Genomic DNA, 21,144 nt, shown 5'->3' with positions numbered 1-21,144 from the left:
GGACTCCCCCCCACCCAAAAAAAAAGAAAGGAAAAAAAAGGCAGGAATGGTACAGAAAGGTTGGTTGATGAGGAGAGAGTGCAGGTTTATAATATCCTGAGAAACTGCACCCTAACCTTTCTAGCAATTGGGCTGTTCTAGTTGAAGTTGGCTTGCCTTTACTGATATAGGCAAAATTTAAGTTGTATAGGAGACTGACTGAAGCTCAAAGATAAAACCATGAGCTAACTTTGCATCAAGCATAGTAGGAAACAAGAGGCATATTGGCTGATTAGTCTGAACAAAATCAGTAGTAGTAATAAAAGCTGAGCTGATGGTATTTTTTATACTTTTTCATCTGTGACAACATCAGTGTCATGGAGCTTTACTAAAAAGGAGTAAAAAAACATATCACTAGAACGCAAAAGGAGCTAGATATCTGAGATCTCTTGTTAAGATTTGTAGTATTGTCTGGTGCCACTTTTCTGTCTGTGTTTTACTAAAAAGTGTAGACATATTTAGTACATCAAGAACAGGCAACCTGATAATTCGCAGTGTTTCTCAGTGCAATTACTGTAAAACCCAGATAATACCATAGAACCATAATCCAAAGTATCTGCAGGACATCAGCGTTAAATTTTGTAACAAGTAAGAAAAGGAAATATGAAAGGAAAAGTAAGTAAAGGAAAAGTACTTACATGCCAAGTTTATTTCTGAGAAATACTACCATAGTTAAAAGGATCTATAGTTTTGTAATGGATGGTTAAGATATCTATATATTTCCTTTTCTTCTCCAGAATTTTGTTTAGTCATGGGCCAGTTAATTAATTTAGCATCACTTGTATCAAAGGCCGCATAAACTGCTTATATGAATTTCTGGGTTTGAATATTTCCTGCATGTTAACTACATAAGCAATTGCTACTTCCTACATGCAGTAAGAAATTCAGATTTTGTAAAAACAAAACAAACGTAAAATAGCTAGAAATGTACTTATGGGTCTTACTGTGATTTAGATATCATCTATATAGAAATATGGAAGTAACTTGTCCTCCCTACCTCCCCATTTAGGATTTTTGCCAAATTATTTACTACCTCCCTATGAGGAAGTGGTGAATCGACCTCCAACCCCTCCCCCACCATATAGTGCCTTACATCAGCAATGCATTCCAACCGGCAATGGCTGTACAGCACCGGATACAAGAAGCCTTCATCCAGCTCAGCCAGCTACGCTATCAGGAGCAGAAAACAATAATGGAAATATAGATAGCGCCGCCTCTCCAAGCGTCGGGCATTCTGAATCCTCCAGTCCGCCAGTTGAGCGATCAACTACCAAAACAACATGTGGCGAGCCAAGGAATTGCAGCAGCACAGTGGAATTGGAAGATGCAGCTGACCACGTTTCTACTTCTGATAAGGAATCGGAGTGCAAGGAAGAATTGCTTAAGGATTACAACTCGGAAAGCTTAGATCAAAACAGCGCTTTTTCAGATGCTAAAGACAAGACACCTGGCAGGCACCGGAGGTTTACTGGAGATTCAGGCATTGAAATCTGTATCTGTAACCAGGACCACCATGATAATGATCTCAAGGAGTTAGATGGGTTCATTGACGATGGATCTATGGACTTCTGTGATAGTTGCAGTGGCCACCCACCCCATGGAGATGAGGAAGAAGGGCTTTTCAGCGCTTCGGATGAACAGCATGGAGAACACAATAACCAACCCCTCTCCAGACAACCTGTGTGTGTGCTCCTGAACACCATAAATGAGCAAGACTCTCCAAACTCTTATGCCAATACATCTCCCAGCTAAAACAATGTCAGAAGGGAAGATCTACAAAATGATAAATATAACCAAAACCAAATTGGTTCGTCTTTTTCTTCAGATGTAACTATGGGAATAATTTAAAATCTCTCAAGAAGGCGGCAGATATGTTTAGGCCTTTCTTTCCTTCTTTTTGTGCTAAAATTGCCTCTTCTGTCCTCTGTTAGGGCCTTGATTTGAAGTGTGATCATTTATACATAGAGGGAAAAAACACACCACTTCCTATTGCTGATTTTGGTGATGGTTTATTTGGTTGGTTGTCACCTTAAACGTTTTCAGGATCTGCTTTATTTTCTGATCAGAAACTTCAAATGGGTGAGAACAAGGAGTACTAGTGTTTAACATGCCCCCCCCCCAAGTGCCCAATCTCATTGGTGTATTTTCCCCACCCCTCTTTTCAGGTGTCTTCCCAAAAGCCTGTGGCCTTTGATAGCCCTGGCAATACGTTTAGGTAGAGTACTATGGAGAAGTTTAAATAAATTCCCAAAAGAGTGGGTTGTTACGGTTTTTGCTTTTAGACAGTAGAATGCATCTCTGGTGCATTTTGATTACAACAGCCTGTAATAAAAGTTTTCTTCTCGAAGCTGGTAAAGGACCAGTTTCTTCCAAAAACAAAAAGGTTAGCCAAAAACACAGCGTTTATGCAAGAGGGGCCTTCAGACATTGCCCTTTATTTTATTTTTAAGGCAAATGTGTAGCTGTAAGTTGAGACTCCTTGAAGAAGTTCTCCTTTTCCAGTACTTGGTCTTTATGTAACTTGCAACTAGTATGCTGCAGAGCAAAAGGACGGGTTTTGCAATTTCAGACCAGCACACTAGTTAAGAATCACAAAACCAAAACATACAAAAGAACAGGGCTGTCTTCAGGTGCCTTCAGATTTCAGCGATGCTTTTTGAACAAATGGGGAAATCTAATCAGTTGCAAATGGATAGTTTGCAACATTAACGTGGAAGACCTGTGCAGTATTTTCTTTCCTTAGTCCAAAGGTTAGTATGATTCTAACAAGTGACCACTTAAAAGAACTGAGTGTCTGTGTTTCGCTCTCTTGGAAGCGGCACAGGCTACTGTACAATGTATGTGAGTGTGTGTGTGTGTGTGTGTGTGTGTCTGCATGTGTGTTTCCTACTGGTAAGACGAAATTTGCTGCTGTAAGACTGCAGGAAAGAAAAAAAAAGGACTGTTGCTTTGCTTTAACCAAACAATGGACTTTTTGTTAGTAACAACACCAAAGGGAAGGGGAAGAAACTCAAAACAACTGAATCTAACATTCCTCGGAGTGTTCCTATGAAAGAGACCAACCCTTGGTTTCTATATTATGTGTGATGGACATCTCTTTTTATTTTCCCCTTTCCTTTTTTCTTGAATTACGGTTGTCTGGGTCATTTATTGTTATAAAATAGACTTTCAGATTTGATTGTTTGAAACCAAAATCAATTTGAAATACGATGTAAACCCAAATATAATGCCTTTTTTTCTGATAATTCCTTGTGTTTCATTTTCTTGGGGAAAAAATAGAGCAGAAACATCACAATGAAAAATGGTTGTTTGGTTTGTTATGCAGTGAAAATAGCAATAGAAGCCAGAGCTGCACATTTTCACTAGACCACTGATGGCAAACCTTTTTCGGCTTGGCTGCCCACATTCATAGTGCAGAGCCCCCCCCCCCACCTGTGCATGCGCACAACCCCCCAGCTTCCCCCCACGTATGCGCACACCCCCATGGCATTATGTCCCCATGACTGCTAGATCTGCAGGTCAGCGGTTCAAATCTCATCACCAGCTCAAGGTTGACTCAGCCTTCCATCCTTCCGAGGTGGGTAAAATGAGGATCCGGATTGTGGGGACAATATGCTGGCTCTGTTAAAAAGTGCTATTGCTAACATGTTGTAAACCGCCCTGTGTCTAAGGAGAAGGGCGGCATACAAATTTCAAACTTCCAGTTGGGCCATTGGGATGATTTTTGCTGTCCCCAGGCTTCAGGAGGCTTTCCTAAACCCTAGGAATGGTGTAAAACGAGCGAATGGCCTAACCGGAAGTTTTTTTCCAAACTTCCGGTTGGGTTGTTGGGCCGTTTTTTGCCATCTCCGGGCTTCAGGGGGCTTTCCCAAAGCCTGGGGAGAGGGAAAATTGCCAGAGAGTAATATATAGATATAGATATAGATATATATTACTCTCTGGCCATTTTCCCTCGCCCCAGGCTTCAGAAAAGCCTCCTGAAGCCTGGGGACAGCAAAAATCATCCCAATGGCCCAACCCAAATGTTTATTTCTTATGTTCAGGAAGATGGCAAATATATTTATATATTTATATTTATATATTTATATGTATGTATATATGTGTGTGTGTGTGTGTGTGTGTATACATACATACATACATACATATACACACCATCTTCCTGAACATAAGAAATAAACATTTCTAATGTTTTGACATAATGTCTTGGAGATATACCAAGAGAAGTGTATATGCATTCCTTATCACTCTTGGTATATTGGCGTTCCTGCAGATTCCTATCCAAATGTGACAATAACAGACCAACCCAAACCACATTTCACCTCCAAAATAGTATCCCTGGCAACAAAATAATTATAACCATCTCACATTGAACTTTTCCTGTCATGTTCTGTACATATGAGACATAATGTTCTATTGTAGTAATTGCACATTAACACCAAACTAAACAACTTCCACATTTTAACGGAAATGTCTGCTGCTGTTTTACAAAAACTGATAATCTCATTTTTCCAAAGATTGTGTAATATACCTACTTTCCTAGTATTGGGTTAGGAGTTAAGAGTTAAAATACCAATAACAATCTGGTATTTTAGGAATAGCAAATAGCATCGGGTTGAAAAGGGCTGAAGAGATCCAGTGAATGTTGGTCTATGTTTTTTTTTATTTCTACCAGTGATCTAAATCTTCATAGATTATACATTGTGCAATATGTTTTAGGATGTCTAACTCATTATTCTTTCCCATTGATTAATATATATATTATGAAAAAGGAAGAAAACTGATATTTTTCTTCTTATGATGTGTCCAATAATTGTCATTTTAACTAAAGTACAGTGTTCCCTCGATTTCCGCGGGGGATGCGTTCCGAGACTGCCCGCGAAAGTCGAATTTCCGCGAAGTAGAGTTGCGGAAGTAAATACATTATTTTTGGCTATGAACAGTATCACAAGCCTTCCCTTAACACTTTAAACCCCTAAATTGCAATTTCCCATTCCTTTAGCAACCATTTAGATTATTACTCACCATGTTTATTTAATAAAGTTTATTTTAAAAAATATTTATTAAAGGCAGACGAAAGTTTGGCGATGACATATGACGTCATCGGGCAGGAAAAACCGTGGTATAGGGAAAAAACCCGCGAAGTATTTTTTAATTAATTTTTTGAAAAACCGTGGTATAGGGAAAAAACCCGCGAAGTATTTTTTAATTAATTTTTTGAAAAACCGTGGTATAGACTTTTCGCAAAGTTTGAACCTGCGAAAATCGAGGGAACACTGCAGTTGAAACATTTTCAAATGGAATTTTGTTGTGTCATAGCTAGAGTTGGTTTCACACTTGCTAACACAAGCCCAAATGAATTACAGTTTGGCTTGGTAGACAACATCAACTCAGTTACTAAGCTAATGTAGCAATTAGTTATTCACTAATACCAAGTTCTCTTTTATTTGTTTTCAGTGAAGACATTGCTAAAGTTTCCCCCCACAAATGTACACTAAATGTTGATTGCCTTCCTTGTGTTTTTATTGCATGTTCATCACGTTAAATCACTTTGATCTTCCTAGCACATTTGCACTGCGCTTGAATCATAGAGGGGCCTTAGAATCAGAGAGAAATAGTACAGAATGCAGTATGTTCTGTAAATGATTTGTGATGACAGTACAAGTGGCTGTTACTTCTGGAAAGCCCACATGAAGGAAATCCAAGCTCGTTGAAAAGGTGCCAAATTATTCTATACATGCCCTAGGCAATTTGCTTAGTGTACATATCTAAGGGTAAGTAAGCAAAGCAGCGCTAACTTCCTCAGTGCCAAGCCCTCATCAGTACATTTGAAATAGGAGACAGATAATTTATTTCTGGGTTTATTTGTAATCAAAGAGCAGCTGTGTTCTGAGGTTGAATGTTTTTCCAGTTCACTTGGCTATAGGCCCAGTTTAAAAGAGCCCACAGGTATTTTAGCATTATTCTCCACCTATTGCTGTCCTCCCACAAGGGCTGGAAGAAAATAACCCTTTTCATCATGCCTTAATATGGTCTCCTGGGTCTGTTATATAACATGGGGAGAATTATCCTAGGTGTCTGACGCATATGCACCCTCTCATGCAAAACAACAAGCTATTGTTGATTGCTCATTGATTTAGGAGGCTCCCCTGTATCAACAAGTTACGGTAACCGCTGCCAAGCAGGAGACACACACCCTTCACAATTCTAAGGCAAATGTAGCAATTCTTGCAATTATGGCTTACCTTGATTTTAGGCAATTGCCTAAAATTCATTTACTCTCCCCATTGTGTCCCTTGTACTTGTGGAACTACTTTGAAAGATTAGGTTTCTCATTTCTGCTGACAACTGGAATATGTTTTCCTCTTTCTGGGGAATTTATTTTATAAAAACAATATTGCGGCACTTTAAAAATGCACAAGTTCTGTAACCGATACAAGATTAGGTTGTGTATGCAGCAAACTTTAGCAGAGCTTATTCTGAAACTTGTTTTCAATGCATTTCAGTTTGATCTGTGATACATTACCATATTTAAGATGCAAAATTACACAACTGGAAGTGGGATTCCCAAGTTTCTTGGTTGAAGTGTGGTTTGCTTGTTTCAAAAATCTTGGATGGATGTTCTTTTCAAAGGCCAAACTCAGAAAAAAAATTCAATTCTTGCAAAGAGTTCAAATTATCAGGAATATATAGGTTTGCTTCCTATATATTATTGAATGAAAGGTTGATAAATCCTACATTATTTAATGGGTTGAGAAAAAGACTTGATAGGCTTTAGAATAGAATAGAACAGTTTGTGTCCGGGATGCAAGGAGTCAGTAAATATTTTCCCTGCCCTCTTTTTGACTCATGCAGTATACAGGTCCTCAATGGAAGGCAGCTTGGTAGCAATTGTTTTTTCTGCAGTTCTGCAGAACAAGCTATTTCATATTTCAGTCTCTTTCCAAACTATAATGTAGTACTTCTCGTTTTCCATCAGCCTTGAATAACTTGCAGATGTATTGAAGTCCTACAAAGAGACTGTGAATGAAGTTAGCAAAAGATAAATTTCCCCTACCTCCTTCCTCGCTATGGAAGAGCTTCTATTTTGGAAATTGTGGGCAGTTGTGTAAGAAAGAGACAAGCTAGATAGTGGCTCTATTATAAAAGCAGAATACCTCATGTGGTTTCATAGTTTTCTATGGGAAATCCTTTTTAGGAACAGCATACCCCACCTTTGAGCTTTTGGAAAAAATATCCTGAGTTCAGTTTCAAAGGGAAGGGGAGACACTTGAAATACTGCTTGGAAAAATAGTTTTAATGGTGGACAGGCTTACATGCTTTGAAGATATTGGGTGAGGGGGGAAAACGGGCTGAGATGCTGAGAGTGTCCTGGTTTTACTTCTTCTCTGCACCCCACCCTAGAGCTTCCTGTTCCTGTGTAAGAAATGCACCCTGATTGGTGGTCAGACTCATAAGGGGCGGGGGTCTTATCTAATTTTGTAGCCGAGCTGCGATCCTCCCAGTTCGGGCTGATTTTTCCGAACCAGTAGCAACCTGCTGGTGACATCGCAGAACCGGTTTGGTCAGTGCCGGTCCATGGATGGGCCATCTTTTTTAAAAAAATATTTTTATTTTGGAGGGGGAATTCCCCCCCCCTTCTGAACATGTGCAGAAGTTGAATTTTCAGCACTGCATGCATCTTATGGCTCTTTTAAAAAAAAAAATCAGTAGTGCACAATCTCTTTGCTGCCATCTAGTAGCTGCCTGTATTTTTGTAATTCAGATTTGGTATATATATATATACAGTATATCTCATTTTTGATGTATAAAAGTAGGCATACTTCAAAAAAAAATCACCAAACTTACATAAACATCCATACATATACCATAATATAAAAACACCCGTAGTTATACCTTTCTCTCCAAAATGTCAATCTATATCCTTAATTTGCTCCATTTTATACTTTTATCTCCCGTCTGCTTTCCTTCTATATTTCTTTCTATCTTCTTTTTCCCTCTCTACCTTTCCTACTTCCCTCCTCTCTCCCCTTGCTTTCTATTTGTTCTTCCTCTCTCTTATCCTTCCCCAAGTACATCTAATCATAATCCATTTTATGGTTGACAAATGAGCAATTCAAAAACCCTGAGTTCATTCCAACATCAGAGTTATTAAACTTGTATCTTTCCCTTTATCCATATATAATATTCTTCTAGGTATATTTTCTATTATTCTAATGCTGCCTCCTTTCTCCTATTTTGTTGCCTGGGTCTACCATCTTTAATTTTCAACTTTCTTCCCAATTAATCGCTATAGCTTATCTTCCAGACATATTTATTATCTCTTATACCTCTTAATTTTATGTAGTACTCCTCCCTCTCCTCAGTTTATATCTTTACTCATCATTTTTTTATTCTAGCATTTCTAAATGCCCTAAATTTCTGATTTCCTGTTTCATATTTTCCAACTTCATTACTCTGGTTTTTTTATTTTAACTCATTCTCCATATTTAAACTAATTCTATTCTTATCACTACATCTCTATACATTGATTAATAACATTCTAAAATCTCCATAACAAAAAACCCAATGTATAAAGATCTTTAAAAGTAATAATTATATAGATCCTGCATCATAAATCAAATTTGTAAGTTATACAAATCTTAAATAAAACAAATCTTATAAAGATTATATATATTCAAATTATATATTCTTCCAACAGTTATATATGTTCAAATTATATATCCTTCCAACAATTGACTACTGTAGTCTAGTTTATTTCCCTTCTTTTATTTATTCTTTTTTCCTTTTCAACATGAAAATTTAATTCAATCCACCATTTACCAATCTAATATAGAATTATTAACCTATAAAAGACATTTTAACTAAATAATTATGCTGATTAATTATACAAACTTATACACAATATTGTTAACAATTAAATATAAAACAATAATTCTAAAAAAATTATCACATTCCATCATCAATCACCCATTCTCTTTTAATTTAATTTAATTGAACTTTTAAGCTGCCCAACTCCTCGCAGACTCTGGACAGAGTACAATCATTATAAAATAATAAATACATAATAAAAGATTAGCAATATAACGACAATAATAAAATAACCAATTAAAAACCTCTCAAATGTTACATTTATTCAACAACTATTCATATCTCTAGGGACAGCTAGTTGTTAATGGCCCCCAGGCCTGTGGACAGATCCATGTTTTCACAGCCTTTCAGAAGGCTAGGAGGGGTTTTTTAATCTCTCAAAAATTCAATTTCTTGTAAATTTTTCCCTTCCACCTCCTTCTTTTAACTTTTTCTTTCTTTTATTTTTGTACCTACTTTTTTTTCCAAACACCTTTTCTTCCTTTAAAATATATTTGTGTAGGTCTACTCTCAATTCCTCCTAGTCTCTTTTCTCTATTACCTCCCTCATTTTTAAATTGCTTCCTCTGATACCAATGCTCCCCTCTTGCTTTTTTCTTATCACTGTAATCAATATGGTGTTTTTTTTAAAAAAAATCAGTTATCTTTTCATCTTTGGAGTCTTCTTGTTCTTCATTTTATTCATTTTATTTTGCACCATTGTTAATTCTAAATGTTCTTTATAATCCAGCTTCATTTCTGTTCTCTTTCCACCTCTGATTTCCAAAATATTTTTTTATATCTTCATAAATATATTTTAACATCCCAGTCAATGTTAATTCTTCCTAAATGCATGCCTCCATATTGTCAAGTTCACAATTCACAAAGTTCACAATTTTTTTAATTTGATGCTCAAGTCCATAGAGTCTCTTGGTATTTCAGTCCAGTCCAATTCAAAATCCTCTTATCTTCTATCACCCAAATATTGTATCATCAAACACAATGCACAGTGCTTTTAAGTTTTTTCAAACTCCTAGATATCTTCTCGTTAAGGTCAGTTTCTAGCTGTCAGCAAATTCATGCTTCCACAATCTGAATTGCAGCATTTTCTTTTAACCAGCAGGTGACACTGTCAATTCCCAATATAACAAAACAGCTCTTTTTTTAAAAAAAGTCTCTGTATTTTAAATCTAGTTAGCACTTTTAAAATATTTTCTTCAGATTCTGTGTTTTTTTCCAGTCATTTGAACTTCCACCAAGTCAGTTATAAAAACATCCTCAAATTTGAGCTTTTAGTCCAGCTCCTTTAACTCTCTCTGTGGTATTTCCAGTTGTTAGATAGCAGCTCACTCCATTTTGAAACCTCTTTTGTTTCCTTTTAAGTTTTAAATTTCTTCTTTTAATTATTAAATTGGCCAAACACTCACCAGCTTCAGCACTTCTCACCACTGTCCAGCACAAACACTGAGATCTTGTCACCAGGCAATCCATGATTTCTCTATTCAATCAGTCTGATCATGACTGTCCAAACTAATGGTGAGGCTGGAGCCAGCTCCCTGTGGGGTTTGCAAGCCCGCCCCCCTGACCACTGACTGGTACCTCTCTTCACCACCACTCCTACAGAGTTCATCTGACCTGGTTCTGATCAGTTCCAGATCTCCGAACAGCTGAGATTATGGGTTCCCCGTGGAGCGTGGGAGACACCCGTACTATTGCTCCATTGGCCATGCCCAATTACTGGGGACACTAAATGCACCTTGTTTTCATGCTTTCATGTTTTCCTAAGCGAAAACTGGGAAAGGAAACTTCAAAAGGGAAATCCAGTTTACGATGCAGGAAATTAGGTTTCTTCCTATACTTTCTGATCAAACCTTTTAGTATTTTATCTTAAGAAACCACATAATAATGTCTTAACCAAGTTAAGATAAGCTACAAAATGGAAATTTAATAGTTGTCCCATTGTTTAAATCAGTGTTTCCCAACCTTGACAACTTGAAGATATCTGGACTTCAATTCCCAAAATTCCCCAGCCAGCTGGGTGGGGAATTCTGGGAGTTGAAGTCCAAGTATCTTAAAGTTGCCAATGTTGGGAAACACTGGTTTAAATGTCATTTCATGATTCCAAATTAGAAGTCATTTTAAAATGTGTACAAATGTTACCAATTAAAGTCAATAATGAAAACCAAAAGTTCAAGGGACCTTTTTTTGTATTAAGTTTTCCAAAGGTCACTTACAGAAAACTATTTTTAAAATGAAAGAACAAATTAAAACTAAGGCAGCACTTCTGATTAGGCATGCCGGACTTCCTGCTGCTAATCAAACCACATTATCAGAATTTATGTTATTCCAAATCAGTTTTGCATAAAACATTTGTATCGGGAGGAATCAGAGTTATAAAAAGTATTGTTTAAATAACTAGTTGAAGATACAAACTTTTCTAAAGTTTTTTGGCAAGACAGCTTTAAAACATTAATGGGAATATAAGCGTGAATAGAAAACACTCTGTTTAGATTAAAATATTTCACTTTCAATATAACAAAAATTAAAAATAAGCAAGAGCGTCTTAGCACTCTTGTGTGTATGTGCATGCAGCCACTTCCAAATGGAGCTCACACAGAACCATCCTCTCTCCACCTGTCCGTTCTGTAAAGCCAAAAAGGTTGGGGAATTCTGTTTTAGCATACCGAGTTCTACATTTAATTGGTTTCAGTTATTATCAAATAAAAGTGCTACACAAGAAAACTACAGAAACAAAATCAAGCATTGAAAAGCTTGACTAAATTTGAAAATCTTATAATTCAACCTACTGGATATTAGGTGAAATTTATAAATTATTACTGAACTATGATTTAGAATCTGAAATATGAATGGCTATATGATTAAATGAATGCAGCATCTAAATACAGTTATAGAGATACAATACAGGATGTGCAGTGGAAGAATACTAAATTTACCTTGAAAATCACCATATTATTCTAGTCTTGACTGCTAAATTGAAAAGTTTATTTTCCAAAAAACTGCTGGAAACGTAATGTGTTTGGATCCCTTCCTCCTAAATGGTAATAATATTATAAACTCAACAATACTGGAAACCGATACATAGTAGAATGGCACAAATTTTGAAGGCTGTAATTTCACTACAGCGGAAAGATTCTTATTAAATTTCACTAATAATAATTAATAATAATAATTTATTAGATTTGTATGCCGCCCCTCTCCAAGGACTCGGAGCGGCTCACAACAACAAAACATCATATACAAATCCAATGTTAAAACAGTCTTTTAAAAAACCCTATTAAAACAGTCATACAGCCCAAACACACCATCCATAAAATCAAATATATATTTGTTCAAAGTACACTGAACTAGAATTGTATGTTGACATTCTTCAGAAGAATAGCTAATTGTGGGAGCATGGTTTGATACCCAAAATAATTTCTTAGTTTAAAAAGTAAATCTGAGAAATTAATTCTGCCTGGAAACTATAATAGGTAATAGGTAATCCTTGGTTAATGAATACTGTACTTGTTTCAGCAGCCTTCAAAGTTGCGACTGCTAAATGAAGGGTACTTATGATTGGTCCTCAAAGTTCTGGCCATTGCAGTATCCCTGTGGTCATATGATCACGATTCAGGAGTTTCAACCAGCTTGCATTACACGACATTGCTATTGTGTCGTTGGCTTCAGTAGGCAAGAAGCGGACCAGCCTAGCTACAACAATAGCCGCCCCAAGTCTTCGGAGAGGGGCGGCATACAAGTCTAATAAATTATTATTATTAAATTATTATTATTACAACAGCATTTATCGACTCAAAACTGGAACTGAGGAACAGCAGGCAAATGCCTATAATTTATACTCAAGTTTTCCTCCAAAACAGTTGGAGTTAACAGGGTTACCTAAAGGTTAGTTTCACTTTAGCAGGGCTTAACACACCTATCTATATTCAATACGTAACAATTGCCTCCCTTTTCCACCCACACTTGGACTTCAGCATCCCTCCCTTACCCACCCCCATAATCCATAACACACACTCACCCAAGAGCCTGTTTGTGCTATCCAGAATTTGTGGCAATTTGCCTTATTGACTTTGCTTGTTGAAAACTATTACGAAATTGCAAGTTTCAGTCCCATGAAGTCCTTGTTTAACTCCTGATCCCCAATTAACAAAAAACAATCCACATTGTTAGCAATAGGAATGATTCTTATCCCAGTTGCTATACTGTTGGATTATAATATTATATATGGAGTTCCACATCTGAAATTTGGGCTTTCTTATTATAGAATTTGTTGTGGTTGGCTCTGGCCCAGCTCCTGCCCCAGGGAATGGGGAGGTGGATGCAGGGGAAACTTCAACATGTCACAGGCCTGTGTTATTGCCGACAGAGTCAGTTCAGAGTTTAGTTTCCTCGGATGAAGAAGAAGGTGAGAGTGACTTGGCAGAGGGGGGCTTGGCACACAGCCCAGGCAGTCAATCTCCCTTATCTTCCATTGATTCAGATGATGACGTTTTGGACCCACGCAAGCGCAGAATTATGCGTAGAAGAGACCAAGTAAGAACATATTACAGGAGATAAGTGAGGCCACCTGTGTTTGGGTGGGGCTCCAATAATTAGGGATGCTGCTATAAATAGCAGTATGTGGGTTTGGCCGTTGTGGAAGAATATCTTATCGCAGTTCGTCAGGAATCCAGTTTTCTGGATTTTGTTGCTTTTTCACACCTTTGAAAACAAAGCAGAGCAACACTTCATGGGAAGAAGAAGGGGTGTGAAATTTCTTCACAACTGCTAGCTAAGTACTTAATGACTGCTTAAGAGTAATTGTACAGACTACCCAATTGTGGACCAGTGTTTTTTGCAATACAAAAAAAGTGCTTAGTTCATTTTGAATTTTGTGATAAAGAACATTGTTTTGAATTTTAAAACGTATGTGTGTGTGTGTGTGTCTGAAATTTGCACCCTTGAATTTTCAGGAGGCTCCTATCACAGAACCCGGCAGAACAAGAATTATACCTTAATTTGATGTATAACTTAATATTTACCTAAGGTATTGTTTATTGTTATAGAACTGAAAATATAGAGAGCTCTAATTTCTAATCTTTTTGTTTCTTTCAGGCAAATGTCTTCTTGACATTTTTATATGCATGTCTTTGCATTCACTGTGATTAACAAAATGTGAGCTTCAGCAAGCCACAGCTAGGTAATAGAATCCTGAAGCTGAATTATGAGAATTTACCCTGTGATGCAGCTGTTAGGGATATAAATACTGATACAAGTGATTCAGCATGATCTTCTTGACTGTCCTGTAGATCCACATTCCATCAGCAAGATTTCAAAAAGTGTGTTTACCAGCTCAAGGGACATCCAAGGTCACTAAGCATATATCATTTTATTCTAAATATTAAACCTAGAAGAATATATTTCATCTTGATTGAGATGGTAGAGAAATGTATAAAATAGGAAGATACAAATGTCAATGGCGCTTTTGGGGGGGAAAACATGGAAACTAGAACATAGAAACTAGAAAGGAATGAATCTGTTTTTTACTTTCTTAGCAATAAATCTTCTTTTTATCCCATATTAATGGTCTAGGATAAGCAGATTTATAATAAGAAAGGTGCAACAGGAATTAATTTAAGTGATAGAATTTAAGCATCTTACAGAACTGTGACACAGAACATGACTAGAATAGAATAGAATAGAATTTTTTTTATTGGCCAAGTGTGATTGGACACACAAGGAATTTGTCTTGGTGCATATGCTCTCAGCGTACATAAAATAAAATATACATTTGTCAAGAATCATGTGGTACAACACTTAATGGTTGTCATAGGGGTCAAATAAGCAATGAAGAAGCAATATTAATAAAAATCTTAGGATATACGCAACAAGTTACAGTCATACAGTCAACATGGGAGGAAATGGGTGATAGGAATGATGAGAAAAACTAGTAGAATAGAAGTGCAGATTTAGTAGAAGGTCTGACAGTGTTGAGGGAGTTATTTGTTTAGTAGAGTGATGGTGTTCGGAAAAAAACTGTTCTTGTGTCTAGTTGTCTTGGTGTGCAGTGCTCTGTAGCGACGTTTTGAGGGTAGGAGTTGAAACAATTTGTGTCCAGGATGTGAGGGGTCAGTAAATATTTTACTCGCCCTCTTTTTGACTCGTGCAGTATACAGGTCCTCAGTGGAAGGCAGATGGGCAGCAATTGTTTTTTCTGCAATTCTGATTATCCTCTGAAGTCTGTGTCGGTCCTGTTGGGTTGCAGCACCAAACCAGACAGTTATAGAGGTGCAGATGACAGACTCAATGATTCCTCTGTAGAACTGAATCAGCAGCTCCTTGGGCAGTTTGAGCTTCCTGAGCTCGCGCAGAAAGAACATTCTTTGTTGTGCTTTTTTGATGATGCTTTTGATGTTAGGTGACCATTATAGGTCTTGAGATATCATATGACTATGATATATAAATGAAAATAAAAATTACAAAAGGGAAAATCAACCATTGAAAGTAAGGCAAATTTTTTTTGCCCTTCTGTCTCTATGTTGAAATAGACACTTGATTTTAATTCAAACAAGCCAGCTCTTTCTCTGCTACATTTTAATTTTTTAATTTGTTTTATTTATTTTGTCAAGCATGTATTGGTAGTATACAAAGCTATAACACTGTTTATATACATGATATTGGTACTAATATGAGGGAGACATTAGGACAGGGAGAATAGGCAAGCTAGTGCACTTATGCACGCCCCTTACTGACCCCCTAGGAATCAGATGAGGTCAACAGTGGTTAGTCTAAGGGCAAAGTTTTGGAGGTTTGATGATGAAACTATAGAATCTGGTAGTGAGTCCCATGCATTAACTACTTGGTTAATGGTGATCATGCAATGGTGATCACGCAATCATCAACACAAATTTTCTAATTTCTGAACATTAAATGACATTTTGGATAATCTCAAAGATAATGTTTGTTTAAACTGCATCTAGATTTTCAAGGCATAACAGCATCCTTGAAACCTTATACTATTTGTTGTGGTTAGCTCTGGCCCAGCTCCTGCCCCAAGGAATGTGCAGGTGGATGTGGGAGAAACAGGCCTGTTTTTCTCCCGATGGAATCTGCCGACGAAGTCTCCTCTGACCAAGGAAGCGTGAGTGACAGGAAAGAGGGGAGTTTGGCAGACAGCCCAGGAAGAGATCAATCATCTGTATCATCATTGGATTCTGAACAAGAATTAATGACACATCCACGCATGCGTAGAGTGATGCATAGGAGACAACAACTGAAGGATTATTACAAGAGAAAATGAGGCCACCTGTGGTTTGGTGTGGCTGCTGTAATTAGTGCTACAGATAAAAAGAACAGCGTGCTGGTTTAGCCTTGTGGCAGTTTATCTGATTCATTGTTTCATCAAGATCGTGGTTTTTGTGTTCAAGATTGTGTGTGGACTCTCTGGACTTTAGAATTGGACTCAATTTCCCAGTTATTGGGTGAGCAATTGGATTGCATTTAACCTGTGCCTTGTGTGTACAGAAAATCCCTTTGACATTTAAAAAGGGAGCTGTTTCTGTTTTTCTGTTTATAAAAACTTTTGGGTTTTCCTTTTATCGTGTGGTGTGTGTCTTCCTGGACTAATTACCCTGTAATTACGGGAGGTTGAAACACGCCGGCAGAACACTATTCATTTAGCATATTGTCATCCTATTCCTTTAGAATGGAGTAATGCATACTGAATTATATTTTGAATCTAATCTGTGGATGTAGTGATTAAATTGGAACAATGGGGGAAGAGTTTATTACAATTCAGAGCAGGAGTAGCTGAGAAATTAAATGCAGTGGTACCTTGGTACCTAACTGCTTCAAAACATGTTGAATTTGGTATTCGTGTTACGAAAACGTTGACACAAAAATGTTGTACTGGTACTCGGCGTTTGTTTGGTGCTTGACGTGCTGCAAAAGGAAGTTGGGGAGGACTGCAGAAGACAGCTAGGAAATCAGCCATTTTGGAAGGTCTCTGCAAAAGGAAGTGAGGGACAGGCACAGAGATTGAATAGGAAGTAGGCAATGATAGAAAGGTTGGTGACATAAGGGAAGGGACGAATAGGAAGTCCTTCCCAGTTAAAAGAAAGGGTCCTGTTAAGTCACATGGTTTTTTTGATGCTCATCCTTTTTACAACTTGTGCCTCCTGAACCAATTAAGGACTAGGAACCACTGTAGTGTTATAGTTACTTGCTTTTGCAGTAATATTCTATCAAATGCTTCAAACTGCATTTTGTTGCACAAATTTATATCTTTGATGTGTGTACACAGGTGGTCCTCATTCAGTGATTACTTGAACTAGTGACAGCACTAAACTGATTGGTCCTAGAAGTTTTGGCTGACAGTTTTCCCACCCTCAGGTACTCACGATCTGGATGCTGGGTATCTCAATCCTTGCGTCACAACCTGTATGATCCTTGTTTAAGACAACGATGGAGGAATACCAGAACTGCCATTGCTAAGCAGTTCAGTAACATGATGTCATACTTTATGATTTCAATGTTTAGCAATGGAAATCTTAGTCCCAATTATAGCAATAGCACTTATATATTGCTTTACAGTGCTTTACCCCCCTCTCTATACAGTTTTACCGAGTCACCATATTGCCCCCAACAATTTGGGTCTTCATTTTATCCACCCTGGATGGCTGAGTCAACCTTGAGTCTGCTGAAATTTGAACTGCCAAACTGCAGGCAGCTGACACTCGACAGAAGTAGCCTGCAGTACTGCACTCTAACCACTGTGCCACGGTGGCTCTCATCATTGTTAAGTTATAAATCCCAGGAGTTTAGTCTTTTGATTGTGGTTGTATATAAATATAATTAACACAACCCCATGCTACTTTATTGCAGACTTTTTAAACATCTATTTATTAACATTGTAATTTAACAATAGCTGAAGAATATAGTTTTGCAGTATACAGATTAATTAAATAATTTGTTTATTATGGAAAATTATCTAGCATTGCTGTGAAGTTTAAACACTGAACATGTCTAAATATGTGGTGTGTAAATGTGTGTGTCACATGTACATTTTTTGCAATCTGGTGTTTAATGGGCCTATGAGGAAATATTTTTATATCACCAGGATCAACTGTGCAGGTAAGGGACACAATCAGTTTAAAATCAAAGCAATTCTGCATACTTTATTTATACACATTTTCTAATGCTGAGTGAGAAACACAAGGGCAAGATAGTTTAGTTTTAGTTTCGTTTAATTAGATTTGTATGCTGCCCCTCTCCGAAGACTCGGGGCGGCTAACAACAATAAAGAAAACAATGTAAGAAATCTAATATTAAAAAATAATCTAAAAAAACCAATTTAAGAGACCAATCATAGAAACAAGCATACCATGTATAAATTCTATAAGCCTAGGGGGAAAGGGGAAAATTTCAATTCCCCCATGCCTGATGACAGAGGTGGGTTTTAAGGAGCTTGCGAAAGGCAAGGAGGCTGGGGGCAACTCTGATATCTGGGGGGAGCTGGTTCCAGAGGGTCGGGGCCGCCACAGAGAAGGCTCTTCTCCTGGGTCCCGCCAAATAGCAGATAGCAGTGTCAAACAATAAAAATGGGAATTCAGGCTGAAATCTTCACCATTTTTAATAGCAACAGAAAAAAACATGAATGAAACAGAAAAAAAGACCAGTCACAGAGAAGAACACTTTCATACAATCATTCTTGCCCCTGCCCAATCCCTCAGAAGTAGCTTTAACCCACCTCTCAATGTCTTTACAACTGTAGACTTTGAAATGCTGAAGGAGAATTCAAAAGGACACCATCTGGTTCAGACTTCAACCCAAATTCTGCAGTTCCTGAAGAACAAAAACTACCCTCACTCTGCACAAAGTAGAAGAGCATAAATTGCTAATACCGACCTATCTACTTTTAAAATTCAGGTTACTGCATGTCAACTTCTTTGATCGCAGACAAAAAAAAAGTGTTTGCTTTACTTTAAAACTGCCAACCCACCTTTCCCCTCAAAGGACTAATGAAATACAGTGGTACCTCATGATACGAACTTAATTGGTTCCAGGAGGAGGTTCGTAAGGTGAAAAGTTTGTAAGACGAAACAATGTTTCCCATAGGAACCAATGTAAAAGCAAATAATGCGTGCAAATCCTTCAGGAAAATCCCAAACTTTAGAAGGGAGGCGAACAGAGGGCAGGGAGGAGCAGCTAAAGGGGACGGGTGGAAGAAGCAAGGCTAGGTTAAAGGGTGAGTGGGAAGGAAGAAAGGCAAGGGGAGCGCCCCTCCCTTTTCTTTCTTCAAAAGACCCTTTCAGTGCCTTTGCAAGCATGTTGTTCTCTGCAAAATCTTTCCTCCTCCAAGCCGCCCCTCCCTTTTCTTTCTTCAAAAGACACCCTTTCAGTGCCTGCAAGCACGCTGTTCTACTTTTGTTAATGCAAAGTCTTTCCCCCTCCAAGCCGCCCCTCCCTTTTCTTTCTTCAAAAAAGGGGGGGAAAAGAAACCCCTTCATCCCAGCAGCAGCGGCTTGGGTTCATAAGGTGAAAATAGTTCAGAAGAAGAGGCAAAAAAATCTTAAACACCGGGTTCGTATCTTGAAAAGTTCGTTAGAAGAGGCATTCGTAAGATGAGGTACCACTGTAATAGTGTGTGACTGAATGCCAGATGCTCAGAAGAAAAATTCTTGGCAATTGGATGCTAAACCATCCACAACTATAGTTGCAAAAGAAAAAAAAATGTTTGTTTCAGCCATAAATGAGGATTTTTTTTTAAAAGAACCCCTCAAATAGAATCTACATTAAATTGCACCAGGATTGTACTTTTTTTTCTGAACTTTTGAAAACACATTGAAAATGTTGCTCTATAAATTAAAAAGTACACACAGAGAGCTTCTACCATAAATAAGTATGCATGTACTGAACATACATGTAGTAAGACAACAAAATCCAGATTCTTGCTCTGCTTAGAGAAAAATGCTGCCTTGTGCAGCATTGGACATGGTCTGTTCGTCCTTGTTAATCAGTAAACATGCTCTCAGTTTGTGGGTGCAAGCCAAGACTTTACATAAGGTGTCTGACTTGTTTTGTCAACATAATCTTTAGTCAACTGCTGCTATTTCTGATCTAGAGGATTTGCTATCTGGAAGTCTGAAACCTTACCTGGATCTGTCTCAACACTTGGCAAAAAATAAGTTTCCTTCAACTCAGAAGACTGCCAGTGATCGTCACTCCCAAAATTCCCGCCTAGCCATGCAGAGTACAAATTTGGGGAAGGCTTAGTCAGAAGCTGAATCCTTCCTTGGAAGCTGCATTATATAACCTTATGTTCCTTTCCAATGAGAAAATGGGTCCATCGTGAAACATTTTCAGTCCTGAATGAGGAGGAACCATACTGCAACACTCTCTACATGGGACTACCTTTAAAGAGTGTTTGGAAACTCCAGATCGTGCAGAATGCGGCCGCGAGAGCTATCGTGGAGCTCTCTAGATTCACCTACATCTCGTCAACGTTCCGCGGCCTGCATTGGTTGCCGATTAGTTTCCAGTCACAATTTAAAGTGTTGGTAATGACCTATAAAGCCCTATATGGCATCGGACCAGAATACCTTCGGAATCGTCTTCTGCCGCACGAATCCCAGCGACCGATTAGGTCCCACAGAGTTGGCCTTCTCCGGGTCCCGTCGACTAAACAATGTCATTTGGCGGGTCCCAGGGGAAGAACCTTCTCTGTGGCGGCCCCGACTCTCTGGAACCAGCTCCCCCCGGAGATTAGAACTGCCCCCACCCTCCTTGCCTTTCGTAAACTCCTTAAAACCCACCTTTGCCGCCAGGCATGGGGGAATTGAGATATCCCCCCTGGGCCTATACAATTTATGTACGGTATGTCTGTGTGTATGTCTGCTTAATAATGGGGTTTTTAAAATGTTTTTAAATTATTAGATTTGTCATGAATTGTTTTATTGCTGTTGTGAGCCGCCCCGAGTCTACGGAGAGGGGCGGCATACAAATCTAATTAATAATAATAATAATAATAATAATAATAATAATAATAATAATAATAATAATAATATTAACCTTAGAAAAATACAAAAGCCATGATAAACACAAGGAACCACAAGCAACATTTAACAAGCTTATGAATTATTTAAGCTCTGTTTACTGATGAGTATTCAACAATTCCCATAATAATGACACAAAATTTGATTTTTTAAAAGCAACTGTATCTAACTCAATATGGATTAGATACAGTTGCTTTTTAAAAAATCA

General features: G+C 37.8%; 1 protein-coding gene across 2 annotated transcripts in view; it reads left to right on the top strand.

Annotated features, from left to right (window-relative positions):
* WBP1L (WW domain binding protein 1 like) overlaps positions 1-3,284 on the top strand; it is a 60,922-nt gene extending 57,638 nt beyond the window's left edge. For both annotated transcript variants that reach the window (XM_070752822.1, XM_070752824.1), the window contains exon 4: positions 1,049-3,284. In XM_070752822.1, coding sequence (XP_070608923.1) covers positions 1,049-1,791 — 743 coding nt within the window. In that variant the 3' untranslated portion in view covers positions 1,792-3,284. The remainder of the gene's footprint in view (positions 1-1,048) is intronic.
* Positions 3,285-21,144: the final 17,860 nt, after the last annotated feature.

The sequence above is a fragment of the Erythrolamprus reginae genome, chromosome 5 (assembly GCF_031021105.1).
Source record: "Erythrolamprus reginae isolate rEryReg1 chromosome 5, rEryReg1.hap1, whole genome shotgun sequence".
NCBI lineage: Eukaryota > Metazoa > Chordata > Lepidosauria > Squamata > Dipsadidae > Erythrolamprus > Erythrolamprus reginae.
The sequence above is the reverse complement of the archived record's forward strand: the minus strand, read 5'-3'. Positions and strand labels throughout refer to the sequence as shown.